Source organism: Microtus ochrogaster, chromosome 1, assembly GCF_000317375.1.
Source record: "Microtus ochrogaster isolate Prairie Vole_2 chromosome 1, MicOch1.0, whole genome shotgun sequence".
Lineage (NCBI taxonomy): Eukaryota > Metazoa > Chordata > Mammalia > Rodentia > Cricetidae > Microtus > Microtus ochrogaster.
In genome coordinates this window covers 118,308,451-118,324,646 of record NC_022009.1, presented here as the reverse complement: position 1 = coordinate 118,324,646, position 16,196 = coordinate 118,308,451, and the positions used below count along the sequence as shown (strand labels likewise).

At 36.7% G+C, this 16,196-nt stretch overlaps 1 protein-coding gene across 2 annotated transcripts in view; it reads left to right on the top strand.

Annotated features, from left to right (window-relative positions):
• The window catches only part of Pdcd10 (programmed cell death 10), a 35,643-nt gene that overhangs the window by 17,381 nt on the left and 2,066 nt on the right, over nucleotides 1-16,196 (top strand). For both annotated transcript variants that reach the window (XM_005344111.3, XM_026784106.1), the window contains exons 3-7: nucleotides 952-1,005; nucleotides 5,596-5,713; nucleotides 7,078-7,204; nucleotides 14,118-14,196; nucleotides 14,453-14,535. In XM_005344111.3, the coding sequence (XP_005344168.1) occupies nucleotides 952-1,005; nucleotides 5,596-5,713; nucleotides 7,078-7,204; nucleotides 14,118-14,196; nucleotides 14,453-14,535 (461 nt within the window). The remainder of the gene's footprint in view (nucleotides 1-951; nucleotides 1,006-5,595; nucleotides 5,714-7,077; nucleotides 7,205-14,117; nucleotides 14,197-14,452; nucleotides 14,536-16,196) is intronic.

Here is a 16,196-nt window from a genome sequence, read left to right as displayed (position 1 = left end):
ACTAAGCTAAGTCGTGCACTGTTTATGCACATTTATGGTACATTATTTTTGACAGGTTGTTACTTTGTCTTTGTCCTGTGCTGCATAACTTGTACTGATACATTTCTTACGTGTTATTTACTATTAAAATAAATTGACTTATTGGCCCACATTTGATGTAAAATTAGTCATTACATTTAACCTTTTAAAAAATTGTTTTTACACACAAGTGTTTTGACTTCTCCATGTATATGTATGTGTGCAGTTCCTGTAAAGGCTTCCCCTGGAGCTAGAGGTAAAGATAGGTATGAGCCATCAAGTGGGTACCCTTAACCCCTCAGCCTTCTCTCCAGCACCTACCGTTGACCTTGATTGACTAGTTCAGAAAAGTACTTACTGCTGGAATGGGAGAGGACACATGGAAACAGCTCTGAGATTCAAAGGGTCTAGGTTTCAGTTTGAGTATTAATAGTAATAATTATGTCAGAACTATTTGCTGATTGGCCAAAAAATAGGCTACGTTACTCCTTGGCTGATGAGTTACAGTAGTTAAAAAGGAAGGAAGTAGGAAATAGAATACAAGTACATGTCTTCTTGTCCATTACTTGTATGGATACGCAGAACTATAGCTAGGGAATCAGAGCAGTGAATTTATTCTTAATTTTCATTATTTTCAGGGATCAAGTTGATGTGTGTATTGTTTGTTTTAGGACTTAGAATTCTGTATCTTATGTGTATATCATGTGTTCTGTACTATAAATCTATCTTTAAGGTAGAATGCATCTTATTTTTTTAAAAATTCTTTTAGAGATTTGAGTACAAATTTTACATTTATAAAGAATTATGACTTATATTATTAAAACATTTTTGCTTATTGTGTGATAGATTTTTCATTACTAGAGAACGAAACATCAGAAATGTTTTTTCCCAAGAACATTTATACTAATCTTAATTTTAAACTTTTCATTGTAGCTAGAACGAGTAAATTTGTCTGCAGCTCAGACCCTGAGAGCCGCTTTCATTAAGGTGAGATGCAGTAACTTTTTAGAATTATTAAACTGTTACATGTATGTCTGAATACCATGAGATAGTTGCTAGTTTTCTTTTAGTGAAAAATATTTTAGATTACTTAGATATTTCTTATGCTTTTGTCTATTCTATAAAGCTTTAAACACTTAGAAAGACAAACCACACCAAATGATGCTTCAGATCATCACTTTTAGAAGTATATTTATGTTCTTTCTAGTCTTAAAAACTTGTTTATAAAAATGTAAATTAGTTATACTTCATATTGTTTAATTATGGGCTATAAAAATCTACCTTATATGTGGCAGATTAGAGTTACTTTGAGAGTACAGTTAAAGCATTCCAAGTGAGATTCTTCATTATCCTAGATCTGAGCTGTTGATTTGATCGTTTGCTGGCAAGATGTTGTACTCTTAGAAGTATAATTTCTTCAAATTGATGTGTCTTGCGTGTAAAATACACATGCTTGGTGATTTTGTATTAAAATGAGCATTAGCTACCTTAGTAATAAGAATTCGTTTTAGATACACTACTAAAGCAGCTTCACTGTCTACAACCTAAGAAAACTTAAAGCTGTATTCATGGTATGTTTCTGTTGTATGGCTGTACTTCACAGATTAAATGTACATATTAAGCATATTATTTTCAAATATTAACTGGTTTCTCAACGCACAATTTGGGTGCACTCAGGTTCATTTTACTTGCTAATTCCCATCATTAACTAAAATAACTCATTTTAAGTCAACATATTTAATTTTTTAAGTTTTCTTTGTTCATTTTACATACTAGCCACAGCGACCCCCCGCCCCAGTTCACTACTCCCTCTTGCCTCCCACCCCCATCTACTCTTCAGAGGGGGTAAGGCCTCTCTTGCGGAGTCAACAAGGCCTTTTATATCAGATTGAGGTGAGAATTAGCCAATAAGAGGCTAGAACTAATGGGCCAGGTAGTGTTTAAATGAATACAGTTTCCGTGTAATTATTTCGGGTAATGCTAGCCAGGTGACAAGACACAGCCTGCTGTTCCTTTTACTGCAACAGAGGCAGGACCACGCTCCCTTCCCCCCTGCATCAAAGCTGAGCATGGCATCCCACCATACAAAATGGGCTCCAGAAAGCCTGTTCATGAACCAGGGATAAATCCTGGTCCCACTGCCAGGGGCCCCTTAAAAAGATTATACCATGCAACTGTGGTGCACAAAGGGTCTAGTTGGTCCCATGCAGACTCCCCAGCTGTCATTCCAGAGTCCATTTAATGTTAAAAATAAGAATGTACTTAAATTTTTAGTAGCTGTTATCTTTAGTGAAGCTCAAAAATAGTAAAGCAATGTTTCCTTGAGGAATTCTCTCATGACAGAAAAACAGTTGTGTGACTGTGATAGATCTGTGTATCTAGGTTTGTTCGTGGATACATTTGTTATCCACAGCTCTGATGTTTTTGCTCTGCTTATTTATTACTGAGATAAAGTCTTAAGATTTGCTAGGTCTGACCTTGGACTTCTGCCCTCAAAAGACCCTTTGGTCTCAACCTTCCAAGTACTGGGAACTATAGGCATACACTATTCTAGTTCAGGTCCACAATGATGATTCTTAATTTGAGAAATAGTGAAAATCATCTGAGAGCAGCATGGGCCACATAGTTAAACAGTGATTTATTGTTAAATATCACAGCTAGTTAGATTTCAAATGAAATAAATTTTAACAATGCTGTGTAGAAAATGTGATTTTGTGTTTTTAAATTTCTCTTTTGAGAAACTAGGGAGATAGATGGCTCAAAGGTAAAAAAACTTGCTGCTTCCTGAATTCAGTTCCCAGCATCCCAATCAGGCTCACAACCTATAATCCAGGCAAGGAGATTCTGAACCTCTAGCTACTCAGTCACCTTCACTCTTGCACACACCCACCTGCAGACACATAATTAATAAAAGTGAATTTTTAAAAAATCTTTTGTTTTGAGCTTGGCAAAGAAATACTGTCTAGCTGATTTTTATATTCGTTCTTTCAGTTTGTGGCTTATTCACTGGTTTTTAAATCACATTGTATTACCTCTTTTTATTTGGAGAAAAGGAGGATTAATAATTTTCCTCAAATAAAAAATATATCACCAGCTATTTTCTTTTAAGTTATAAATTCTGCTTGACTGCCGGTTACCTTGCCCCTCTTGACAGTTGCTGACATGTTGTGCTTTCTCCTACGTTGGTAATCACTGGCCACAAAACTATGCTTTTATGGAGTAGGATGTTTTTCTCTCACATTTGAGTGTTTACAAAGGTTGAATATCCATCAGGTTCAAGGTTGGAATCTATCAAGTGCAGATAGCGTCTCTGATCTAAGAATAGAGGTTCCAGAGGTCCCTGTGCAATTTGAGCTTTTGAAATAGGTAGCTTGGCCAGGACTTTAGCCAAAGACACTAAGACATATAATTCCCTAAACCTGTGTCCAGGCACCCTGCAAACTCAGTGATATTGTGTGAAGTATTTTATTTAGAAAGGTGAATACCATGATACTGAGCATCTGTTTACATGAACTTCACTTGAAATAATTTGTGATTTCAACATGCTAAATGGATCTGCATGCCTTTAAATGATACCATATCTTCCTGGGACTAGTAAAAAGCAAGTACCACCAGAAAGTCAGTGTTCAAGAAGAAATGAGAATGGTAGTTCCAGTGTAAGCCCAGTGTTTAAGAAACCACACTGCTCAGGAAATGCAAGCATCCCCGTTAATACAGAACCTTTATTAGCAATGAGGTAACGTATTCTCTGTTTCGTTGTAGGCATAGAATTTAAGTTTTGGGCTTACCAAGTTGTTTGAATATACCACTTACCTAAGTTACTTATACAATATAAACTACTTAGTGAAGAGCATTTGGTGCTAAGTAAGAGCTTTGTGAGCTGAGAAAGTTTAGGGCTTCTGTGAGACTTCTGCATTCTCCAGTTCTGACATTTTGCTGTTCCAGCTCAAACTAGTACTCAAAACTTTGTGTGTAGAATTAGAGCATTTAATTCCTTCAGCACTTGAACTTAATTAGCAAGATGCTTTTCTGCTGATATTGCCTGCAAGCACATAGTGAATGCTCCTGTGGCCCCAAGATAATTCCTTATCATGTAGGTAGACTTAATGCTGCTTGGACGAAGAAGTTAAACAACTATTACCAAATAAGCACCAAGTATAATTTTTGGCAGTTCAGCAAACTAATACTCTAGCAGAGCATTTAACTATATTTGATAATTTTTCTTTTAAAGATTACCTTAACAAAAGAGAAACAGAATTTAGAAGCCTCATTAATCGTTTATCTAAGTGAAAAGCATAGCATTTGACATCAAGTACAGTGATCCCAGCATTGAGATACTTATGTATATTTTGTGTCTTTTCCCAGTTTCGGTCCCAATCTCTGTGGTTTTCCTACCTGAGACCTCCTAAGAACAGGAGTGTTTTAAGAAAGTGGGAAACAGAAGAAAACTTTAGCTGCAGTGACATTAGAATAAAACAGCAAAGGCAGAGAGGTTAATTGTGTTTGACAACTAAGGAAGTAGGGAGAGTGCCACTGGATCAGAAGTGGAAATTGTGTTTCTGTATGTTAACTGAAGCAAAAGAGAGAAACCCTCATCATATGGATTTAATCGGCAGCCCTTCTGAAGGAGAAAAACTTTTAATGTGATTAGGAATATTTTTAGTAACAGAATAAGCCAAAATTACTGAGAAAATGGAAATGTGAAATTTGCCTTTACATTCAGTCTCTTGGTATGGCTAGATTTTAGTACTCTAAGAAGTTCAAGTCACGAAGAAGGAATGCCCCTTGATTCGTCATGCTCTTTATATAACTTTCAGGGTTTCTATGGAGGGCTGCTGAGATAGTTCCATGCATAAATGCTGTTGTCAGGAAAGCCTGATGGGTGGCATTCAGTCCCCTGAACGCACACAAAGGTGGAAGGAGAAAGCTGAGACCCCAGAGCTGTCCTCTGACCTACACCTGCACATGTGCCTCTGCCTATGACTCAACAGACATCCTATTACTCACGCGCGTGTGCACACACACACACACACACCAATAATAATAAATGACAATCAACTTCCACAGAGTGGATTTTAAAAACCATTTAACAAAATTTGCTATGAAAGTAAAATAGGAAATGGAAATTATTGTATGTAAAAGAGGATAAATAGATACTATTAAAAACCACAATGCTACCCTAGTTTTGTTTTTTCTAGAATTTAATTCTAATACAGTATATCGTTAGAATACACTTGATAAGAGTTACTATTGTTTATCCGTAAAATGAAATTTACATATGCTGAGAACCCTCAATGTAGTTAGATTCATGACAAGACTAATATATGAGGAGAGAGAGTGTTTTGTGTGTTTATGTGTTTCTAATTGTTAAATTGATTGAAAGAGGGCATGATGAAGAGGCAAGGAGTCCTGAGTACCTCTGTGGCTTTTCCTAGAATGAAGAGCTCTGATGCGTACGCCGCTGAGCAAAGCTGAACATGATGCCCACAGAGTTTTCTGTCCTTATGAGTGAATAATTCTGAACGATTAAAGTTTAGCTTTAACATGCTGATCACATGAAAACATTTTCTCTTACAGGCTGAAAAGGAAAATCCAGGCCTCACACAAGACATTATTATGAAAATATTAGAGAAAAAAAGTGTAGAAGTAAACTTCACCGAGTCCCTTCTTCGTATGGCAGCTGATGATGTAGAAGGTATGGGAAAGAGAGAGTTTAGTTTCTTCGTTCTTGAGAAGCCCTTCCTTCAGATCATTACATTCAACCGGTCAGTCTTCTCTCCTCACACACACATCTTCTTCTCGCAATGGTAGTGGACGTTGTACAGAGTAGACGAGCAGGCCTTTAGCTTGCCGTTATTTGTCAGATTTAGTTCGTGGAGGTATTTGTTGATCTGCGTGCTTTGTCCCCCACCCCATTATTAGAGTTTCATTTCATTAAAGGTCTGAGGAGTGTCTTGTGTTGCGTTTGAAAGGGATAAGCCGCTTGTCTTATTTGATGCTACTACTGGTAGTATTTCTTTTTTCCACCACAGAGTTGAGGAGGCAACATTATTTTTTTAACATTATTTTTGCTACTTTGAGTTTTAATAAAAACAATTAGAAATAGGCTTCACTTAAAGTTAATAGCATTTTCCAATATTTAGAAAAACATAGTAGTGTCGTATATTTATTAATGGAGGACAGAAGAAAAGTATTTGAGCTTATTTCATGAGTTTCTTTTCCTGAGACTGAATGCTTGCCGCCAGTTTGACCAGCCGGTGTTGAAGGTGTAAGTTGCTGCGCTTCCTGCTAGGCAGTGAGCCTGGTAGTAGACTTGTTCCTCTCCTAAGTCTGATTGAACCTCTTTTCCAAAAAGCCATTCTGTGAAACCAGCCCTTATGTTGGGTTCCAATGAAATTTCAGGAGTGTACTGAAAATTATAACAACTTGCTTAGTGGTTTTGATATAATAAGCCATAGTATATTCCACATTATAGGGTTTTGCTATAATGAGCCATAACATATTGAACTCTGTAAGGGTTTTAGTGGCTTTCACACTGTTGGGGTTAATATAATGAACCATATTACATCTATACTGTAGAAGTCTTAGTATAGTCAGTTGTCACATATTTACTACCAGACACAGTTTACTATAGTAGACTGTACTGTATTTCACACTGTTAGAATTGTAGGATACCAAACTCACCTTTCTTTCTTACTGATATATAAATGACCTTTGCAATCTTCATGGATTTCATTATTTAAGGTTTTATGGTTTAATGCAATGTGAGAGTATTGATGAGCTTGGATGGATCAATGTGTTTCTAAGATTTTATTAGGTAATCCCATATATCTGAGACGAGAAATATTTAATCCTGTTTTACTTCAGAGAAACCCTAGTGTTTTTGTTTTGTTTTGTTTTTTGTGTTTGTTGTTTTCTTAAAGTGGACCAAGTTGAACTTCCTCTGCCTTTTCTAACTAAGTGGCTTTTCTCCCGTTGTACCCTTCTTTTGATCTACTCTTAGACTTGAAGTTTTTGGAGAGTCACATGACATTTTTTACTGTCCTTTTGTTTTCTCAGAGTATATGATTGAACGGCCAGAGCCAGAATTCCAGGACCTAAATGAAAAGGCACGGGCACTTAAACAGATTCTCAGTAAGATCCCAGACGAGATCAATGACAGAGTGAGGTTTCTACAGACAATCAAGTGAGTGAGGTTTTTCTTTTGATTTGTTTAAAAAGAAGAGTTAAGTCTTTTTATTTTGATATGAAATGTAATTAAATATTTTGGAATTACAAATCTTATTTTGGATCCTTTTACTTTAAATATAATGGCTTCAGAATATTCTGGTGTTTTTAGAATTTTAAATTGCAATAGCAAGTAGATTTTCAAAATAGTGAACAAAATTTGATAATAATTTAAAGTACATAAATAATGGGAACCTGTGGATTTCAAATGAAAAGATGCATACACTAAATTGGTAGCAATAAAGACCAACATTGTTTTCATTTCAGAAATGGCATAAGTCTTTGGAGGAAGTAAATATATAGATGTCACTAGCATTTTCTGATATTGACCAGACTGAACTTCCAAATCCCTGCTTTTGAATTATAGGTTTATTCATAGTGTCTAAGAAGCTGACGGGTACGCAGACAGCAGAAGCAGTTCCAGAGAACTAGTTCTCAGACTTGTGGCCCATTTGTCTTACTTGGGTTTTGTTTGCTATGATAAAGACCAAGGGTATTTTACTTATGAGGTCACAGTCAGTCTATTGAGGAAAGCCGAAGCAGGAGCCTGAAACAGAGGCCATGGAGGAGTGCTACTGACTTGCATGCCGAGCTTTGTCATGTACCTCATGTCCAGGGTGGCACTACCCACAGTAGGCTGGGCTCTCCCACAGGCCACTTTGGTGGAGGCTTTTTTTCTCAGTTCAGGTTCACTCTTCCAAGATGACGGTAGATTGTGTCAAGTTGACACTAAACTAACCAACATACCGTGCCCTTTAGTATCTAATTAGTGTTTTAGGGAAGACATGAGTAGAAATTTCTGGGAAGCTTACTTTATTAGCGCACGTCTCTGTAGCGTAGGCTACACTGTATGTTCCCTTGAAAGCATAAAGTTACACAGCTGTAAAGTTCTCTTGGAATAAATGCTAGGTTTGTCCTTCATTAATATTCTGTATAATTTATGTTAGAAAATGCTGTGTCAGATGTTTGGAGCACAACGTTTTAAGTGATATGTCCCAGTATAAAAAGTGGTTTGTAATAGACAAACAGAGTATGATGATGACTTTCCTCTTCTACAGCAGTCAGAGTACCAGGGGTGTGGAAAAAGATCTTTACAATATAGTCACCTGTTAGGGAACTGGATTTTTAACTTAATGTGCTTGAATGAAATGCATGACATAAGAATGGATCCATTGTTACTGATCTTAAGCTTTGTTGCTTAGATGATTTATTTATTAATTTTCTAATTATATAATGTGATTTTAGTTGCTTTTGATAATTATATATTTGTGGATAAAGTTATACTATGCTTCTATGTAGACTGACAATCAAAGTCTTACTTTTTAGCAGATTTTGCTTCAGATCATTGACATAGAGGATTTTAGAATCAGCAAGGACTTAGTAGCAGCAATCCCTTATGTTGGAAACACTATTTCAAGCCCTTTCCTGTGTTAGTTTATTAGTAAATTTATTGGTAATTATTTCTCCAAGACATGAGGAAAATGATACACAAAGAAGCTATATTTCTAAGGTTATAGAGCATTTTAGATTTATAACATTGATCTAATTCTGTGAAGACAAGTTTCTGTTATTTGAATAAAATATAATAAAGTATATTATCCATTGAATGTCAGTAGATTAGAGAGAGGATTATAAATGAAAACCAAGGCAGAAAGGTACAACCAGAGACCTCATCCCTTACTTAGTTTCTTTCCTCCTAGGGCAGTGGTTCTCAGCCTGTCGGTTGCAACCTCTTGTGGAGTGCCACATATCAGATGTCTTATATACCAGATATTTATGTTATCATTTATAATAGCTGCAAAATTACAGTTAAAAAGTAACAACAAAATAATTTTATGATCAGGGGTCACCATAATCTGAAGAACTGTTTTAAAGGGTTGTAGCATGAGGAAGGTTGAGAAAGTATAACTGCCCTAGGAAGTCAGTTAGGCATCTTTCCTAAACCTACTGTGGTTTCTAGGAAATAAGTTGCAAGCTGTATTATGAACACCTCAGCTGTAGCTCAGACCCTTGACAGTGTGTCCATAGTTTTTAACAGAGGCTTGGATGTTGCAGTATTTCACTTCTACTTTTTGAATGTGCTAAGCACAATTAAATTAAGAATAATGACAGTGGCATTGCATTTTCTATACATTTGAGGATTTATTTACCTTGGTAAGTTTTTGGAAATAATGTGCACACATTATTTCTGAAATGAGAAGTCAATTATACATGAATAGCATAAATGACTACAGCGCAGTTTTGTTCTTTAACATACCTTACATTCATATTTAAAGTAATTACCTTTCTTTCCCATATTTTTAGCAACATTAAGCCCATATGACTTACGGCACCAAATATTATAGACTTATAAATGATGCTGTGGTTTGTATTTATACAGTGAAAATATTTCTAATGACTAGTAAGTATATAAGCATTTTTAAATGTATTTGCTGACTTGGTTTTGAATCTCCATTGTAGCACACAGACAGCTGTGTTACAAGTTCCTTAGCTTGTTATTTGGTTTCTGACTCTCAGAAGTGAAGGTCGTGCTTCTGGGAGCTGAAAAAACCTGGAGTATACTCATCACATTATAGCCTGTGGAAGGAGGAAAGGGCTCTTTCTTTTCTCTGTCTTGTTGATAGGGAAAAAAAGATCCAGTCTGAGAACATTGTAATTTTTGTTTGGTTAGTGAATGCTTTTGTTTGTCTCCATTTGAACTTGTATAGATCTTTGTAGAACTAATTTATATTAAAAATCTGACACATTCCAATTGATGATGGCTAATGGAGAATCCTGATGTGTGTGTGCATCAAAAAGCCATGCATTCGTTAGTTTATTCTGTATGTTGTTTTTGCTAAGTCCTGTGTACATTTCATCTGATGTCCATTGCCTACCATTACATTGCAATTAGTGTGTTAACCAAAATTTTCCTACTTAATAACTGCAGATGCTCACTTCTTTCTCTCTGTGCCATAATGCCTGTCAGTTATAACAGATCCATAGGCAGTGGACTCTGCAGAATTGTATGAGAATTATTTTACCCCAGTTCTTTATCTGGTTCTCTGAGTATTCTTTTGTGATGGTACATTCTTTTGTAGTTTGCTAACTCTTAGGTTACTAATATTACTAATAGAATTCAGTGTCCCCAATACAAACCTTGGTGCTATAAGTAAAATGCTTTTCTGAGTATATATGAATAATGTAGCTGACATAGGTTATTTCAAGATGCTTTTTTTTTTCATTTTTTTTCTTTTTTTTTCAGGATGCTTTTTAAGAACATTTTTTAATAACAGTAGTTTGGTTTTGAACTCCTGGTAGATCAGGCTTAGGGATAGATAGTGTTGATCAATACAGGTAATGAAAATGTGCTATACCAATAAGGTAGCAATACACAGACACATTCACACACACTCACACACACACATCACAGATCTTAGCTACTTATTCCCTAATGCAATGGGTTTAAAATGTGCCTCATGAACACAGTCAGCTGGGGAGTATTTTTTTCTACCCCCACCCCAGCCAATGTTATACAGTGTAATACAATTTCTTAATTGTTTTACAGTTGATATACAGGAATTCAAAGGTTATATCTATCAGTGAGGTGCCAAATGCTGTTCACTCCATGTTTGCCTTATGTAAACTTTAAAAATCCTAGGTGTTTTAGAATAAATGGTATATAATTATTTTCTAAGTCACTTTACTGTGCAGTACCATAATTTGCTACTGTCAGTAACTTAATTACCCAGTGATCAGACTTTCCCTGTACAACTTCATCTACTGTCCCCAGCCTTTTATTCTCAATATTTATCAGATCTCCTTTTTGACTCTACTTACAAGTGACGAAATTATATATAGTATTGTATAGTTCTTCTGTGCCTGTTATATTTCATTTAATAATAATCTCTGATTCCATTCATATTGTCGAGTTACAGGGTTCCATTGTTTTTCACTATTGAACAGTATTCCATTGGATATGAATAGTTTGCATATTGAATAGTATGCACCGTGTTTACTTTATACATTCCTCCAGCAGTTGATAGACACCAGGCTTGTTTCTTATTTTTTACTATTTTGTGAACAGCTCCGTGGTGAATGTAGGAGTATAAAACATCTGTTTGATGATCTGTTTTATATATGTACCCAAGCAGGGACATTGCTCATGTGCCCATATTTAACTCTCTGAGAAACCCTAATGCTATTGTTCATGATCACGTGGTAATACACAATCCCACATTCAGTATTTGTGACTTTTCTGTACGCCTTGCTAACATTTGTTAATATTGTGAATTATTACTGTCACTCATCCTTGGGTAAGGCAGTGTTTGGGTTTTGTTTGTTATAGATTTGGGTTTCTTTGTTACTCACTAGTATTGAGTGTCTTTTCATCTACCTGTTGACATTGGTGTTTTGAGAAATGTCTATTTAAGTTTCTTGTCCATATCTTAATCTGTTTGATTATTTTGCTACAGTATTTTATGTTCTTATGTGTTGTTTGGGTAACCTTAGAATTTTTTTAAATAAAATTTGATAGTAATTTTATCAGAAAATATATTTTATTGTTGAGAAATTAGAGAGCTACAATTCTCTCTGTTCAAGTTTCACACTGTGCTCCAGATTAGTTGAAAGCCTTGTCTACACTCCCTGGCCTACGTTTGACATTGCATGGTTGCATTTTGCTTCAGAGTCACTGGGCGGAGCACTCCTAGAGTCCTGCCTTGAAGCTATGGCCACCATGCCACCAATCTCTGTCATACTCCAACCCATGGCAAGAGAAGTCCAGAATATTGGAGAGTTAGGACCAGGGCCCATCCTTGCAAAGGTTCTTGCTATTTGGTAAACTTACTAGCAAAGAAAGTTCTAGGCATCAACAATGCTCCTAGATTAGAAGTCTGGTAGAGTGGGGTCTGTTTCTATGAAACTTCGAGCTGCTCAGGAAGCTCTGCTGACAGGGCACTGAACTGCCCAGTGTACCTTTCTTAGCAAGTGTGGTCTGTCACCACTCTGTACTTCTTTGGGTTGAGGTATTCTTGGCAGAAGAACCTTGTGCCACTGTACTGATGCCACATTTTGTTATGCATGAGTCTACACAGTCTCAGGTATACAGAACCGTTGGTGGTATAGTCATCAGTGTTATAAGCCAAATAGTTTCATGCTGGGACAGTGCCAGTCTGTTGTGAGCACTGGCCTCCTAGCTTTGCTGCTTGGGTTTCAGAGATGGGTGAAGGAGGCAACCACTTGATACCAAGGTTAATGATACTAATTGAGTTGTACCTGAGCCTTAGCTCCAGAGATCTGTATTGTGTCTGAATGAGGGCAGTACTCCTTAGGCAGCCTAAATATGACTTGCAGATGCACAGAGCTGTTCCTATGTCATTTGTGTTCTTTTCTCATACAGGGCCTTCAGTGTCTCTTAGGTGCTTTGCCTCATGATGGGCTTGAACCTGGACAATGAGTAGGGCAGAGCTGATATAGGAGCGGTTGAGGCCATTAGCCTTGGGACCTGATGCTGTTCTAGCAGAAAAGTCCACAAGCTCCTGGGGCTTTCTCAGCCCTAGGTCTTGCTGTGGCTTTGCTAGGACTATTGCATCTCTGTGGATCTCTTCCTCTCTAACTGAGAGGTACCTCTCTTTGTACTGGGGTTGTTGATGTTGAAGGACAAGGACGATGCAGACTTTCCTTCCTACTTCCTGTAATGCAACTAAAACCAGACTCTCTGATCCCTCACCTGTTTCCCTAACTTTGTGCTGAATGTTTGGATTTGTGATAGCTCTTTAGTTTGGTATGCTGAGGAAGGATTCACCAGAGACTGTGATTCAGCCTTTCGTCATGCTCACCTTTCAGATTCCCAGTTCTTAAAGCACATCTAGGGTAAACTCTACCAAAGCCCTTTCTTCTCTTCCTGCCTTGCATGCCTTTCCAGGTAAGTTAAGCAGACTGTTTGTGAGCTGCTCATTGCCCTGCCCTGTCCAACCATTTCCATCATATTCACACCTTCCTCATTAGCCATGACAAAAGTGTAATAGTTATTTTTTGTAGAGTATTAAAATATACTAAAAAATAATGCTACATTTATATTTCTCTATGATTGCTGTTGCCTTCTTAATTATATTCTATTTTAGTTAGCTCCAGTATGAATTTATTGAACCTTCCGTATATAGAGATTTAACATTTTTTGATTGGTTGCAGCTAGCTTTTCTCAAAAACATAGGAAGATCATGTGATATCATTTTACTACATCACAGCAGGACAGAATGTATTGAAGCTGTTAGAAAATAGAGAGGCCATTCCATGGTGTAGGCTGCTATTAGTAAACTAGCAGCAGTGGTGGTAACAAGTACCCAGGTGACATTTTTGTGTCAAAATAATTCTATTCATATAGGTAATACTCTCAAATATAGGAGCTGACATATATTTACCATAATGTTTAGTTTAGTTTTGTTTTTAAGTCATTACTACTTCAGAATGCCTTAAAGTCCTTCATGAATTGAGAGAATTAAGTATGGAAATGAAGAGTCCTTTGAGGGTCTGGCTGATATGACTCAGTTGCTAGAGTGCTTGCCTAGCAATCATGAAGAGGAGGATCCAGTGTCCAGCACTGCATAAACTAGGAATGGCTACTCTGGAGGTGGAACAGGAGGATCATTCAGAGTTCATGGTTATATGGGAACTTCAAAGCTAGGCCTGGTTATTTGAGATCCTGTCTTAAAAGCACACCTTCAATCCCAGCACTCAAGAGGCAGAGGCAGCACAATCTCTGAGTTACAGGCCAGCTTGGCCTTGTTAGTGAGGGAAGGGGCGGTGTATAATGTGATTCATAATTACACAGCTACACATGTATATGCCTTCAGTATAGCTGACTTTAAAGATTCTTTGTCCTTTCTCCACAGGGATATAGCTAGTGCAATAAAGGAACTACTTGACACAGTGAATAATGTCTTCAAGAAATATCAATACCAGAACCGCAGGGTAAGTTGCTTGTTGTTGTCACTCTAGATGTTAGCTGGTCTGCAGTTGTTTTCTGACCTCTATACTAAAGGGTTTGGTTGTTGGAAATTGTCTCACTGAGTTTGTCTTCAGATATAAACCTCCTGTGTTTATTTTAGTGAACACTCTTAAAAGACTTACCAAATATAAAGTTCATGTTCATTATAGTCATTGGCCTTTAACTTAGTCTTTCGTTCTGTTCTTTTGACTTAGTTTATTTTTCTTGTCATAAATACAGGCACTTGAACACCAAAAGAAAGAATTTGTAAAGTACTCCAAAAGTTTCAGTGATACTCTGAAGACATATTTTAAAGATGGCAAGTAAGTACTGTCATTTATACTTTTCTACTAAAATTAAATGTATGTGTTTTTGTAGGACATTAAAACCGTGTAAATTGTGCCAGTAAGAGGACTCCATGGGTAAGGGCTCTTGCAGCCTGGCTTGACAACCCACATTTAATTCTGAGCGCCCGCTTGAGGAAGAGGAAAATTGGGGGGAGAAAGGTCAAGCCATGCAAGTGAAGCTCTTGTCTCAGGTTACTACTGAGGTCATCTAGGCAACAGAGGCAGATGACGGGAAAGTGAGGTGCTGCTCCTCTGGTCCCAACTCAAGCTCAGCTGAGAATTTGAGGCTCATCTTTACCTGTCTCCTAATACCTTTTCTTTGATCTTTTGATGTTTTGTTTTTGCCATTTAGAGATACAAAGCCATACCCCTAAGTAGTTGTTCTCAAAATGTAGTGGCACCTCATGGAGGTCTGGAATTGGGGCCCAATAATTTCTAAGATTTCCTCTGATCCTATCAAAGCTGCCAGTCCTTTGAGAAAGTAGTGCACAGAGGTTAATACAATAATTCTTGATCCTGTCTACATGTTAAAATCATCTTGGGTTGGGTCAGGTTTTAAAAATGTTATTACCACAGTTCCACTTTGAGAGATTTCTACCCTTGTCCTGCATAGGAACATGGTCTAGAATGTTAGGTAAATCTGTGCAGGTAGCTTTGGAGTGCTGCCAGGCTAGGGATCCACTATCTTAAAGGGTTGATAAAGTGGATTGCCACATCCTTCTGCTAAATAAGAGGTGTACTAAAGAACAGGATACTCTGAATTAAAGAAAACAAAAGTAAATGAATATTTAAGAGAACTATAGGAAAGTTGTAACTTTCCATAAAATGCATAGAGTGCTGTAGATCCAAGGAGAGAGAGAGAGAGAGAGAGAGAGAGAGAGAGAGAGAGAGAGAGAGAGAGAGAGAGCGCGAGAGAGAGCGTGTGTGCGCACTCACGATTTAAACAGATGGTTGTGAGTCACCACTTTTGCAGTATGGTTTCATGTAGGCTGTTGACTGTCCTTCAGGTAATGTGCTAGAAATTGTATTGAAAAAGACTTGCTTTGTTTTCTTCTGTTTTGTTTTGTTCTTTAGGAGACAGCCGTGGCTTTTTATTCCAGGCTGGCCTTCAACTCAGAGATATTTGCCTACATGCTGGGGTTCAAAGTGTGTGCCGCCACACCTGGCTGAATAACTCATTGATAATGGATAAAATTAGTAAAATGTTTTAAACAGGCACTGCAACTTAAAATATCCTTGACATTTTTTAAGATTCTATATAAAATCATACTCTTATGAAATTTATTTTAGTAATATTTTAGAATAACAATACATTGAAATAAAAATTTTAGGGTCAATTTTAATAGACAAATTAAATACTTTGATGTATATAACAAATTAAAGATAGTTACATGTTGCATATGCAAATTCAGATTGGCTAGGGGAAATGATCCTTTGTGGCTTAGTTTAATAAATGAAGTTCAAATAACCAAATGTATAATTTACATAATGGTGTAATTTCTAATTTTAATTAATAAATCATGTATAATAAACATTGAAAAGTGGAAATTTACATTTCAGTAATCTAAAAATTATTTAGATGTGGATTAGTCAAACTTACTATTTCCCCGCTCTTCAGCAGCTTTGAATTCAATTTT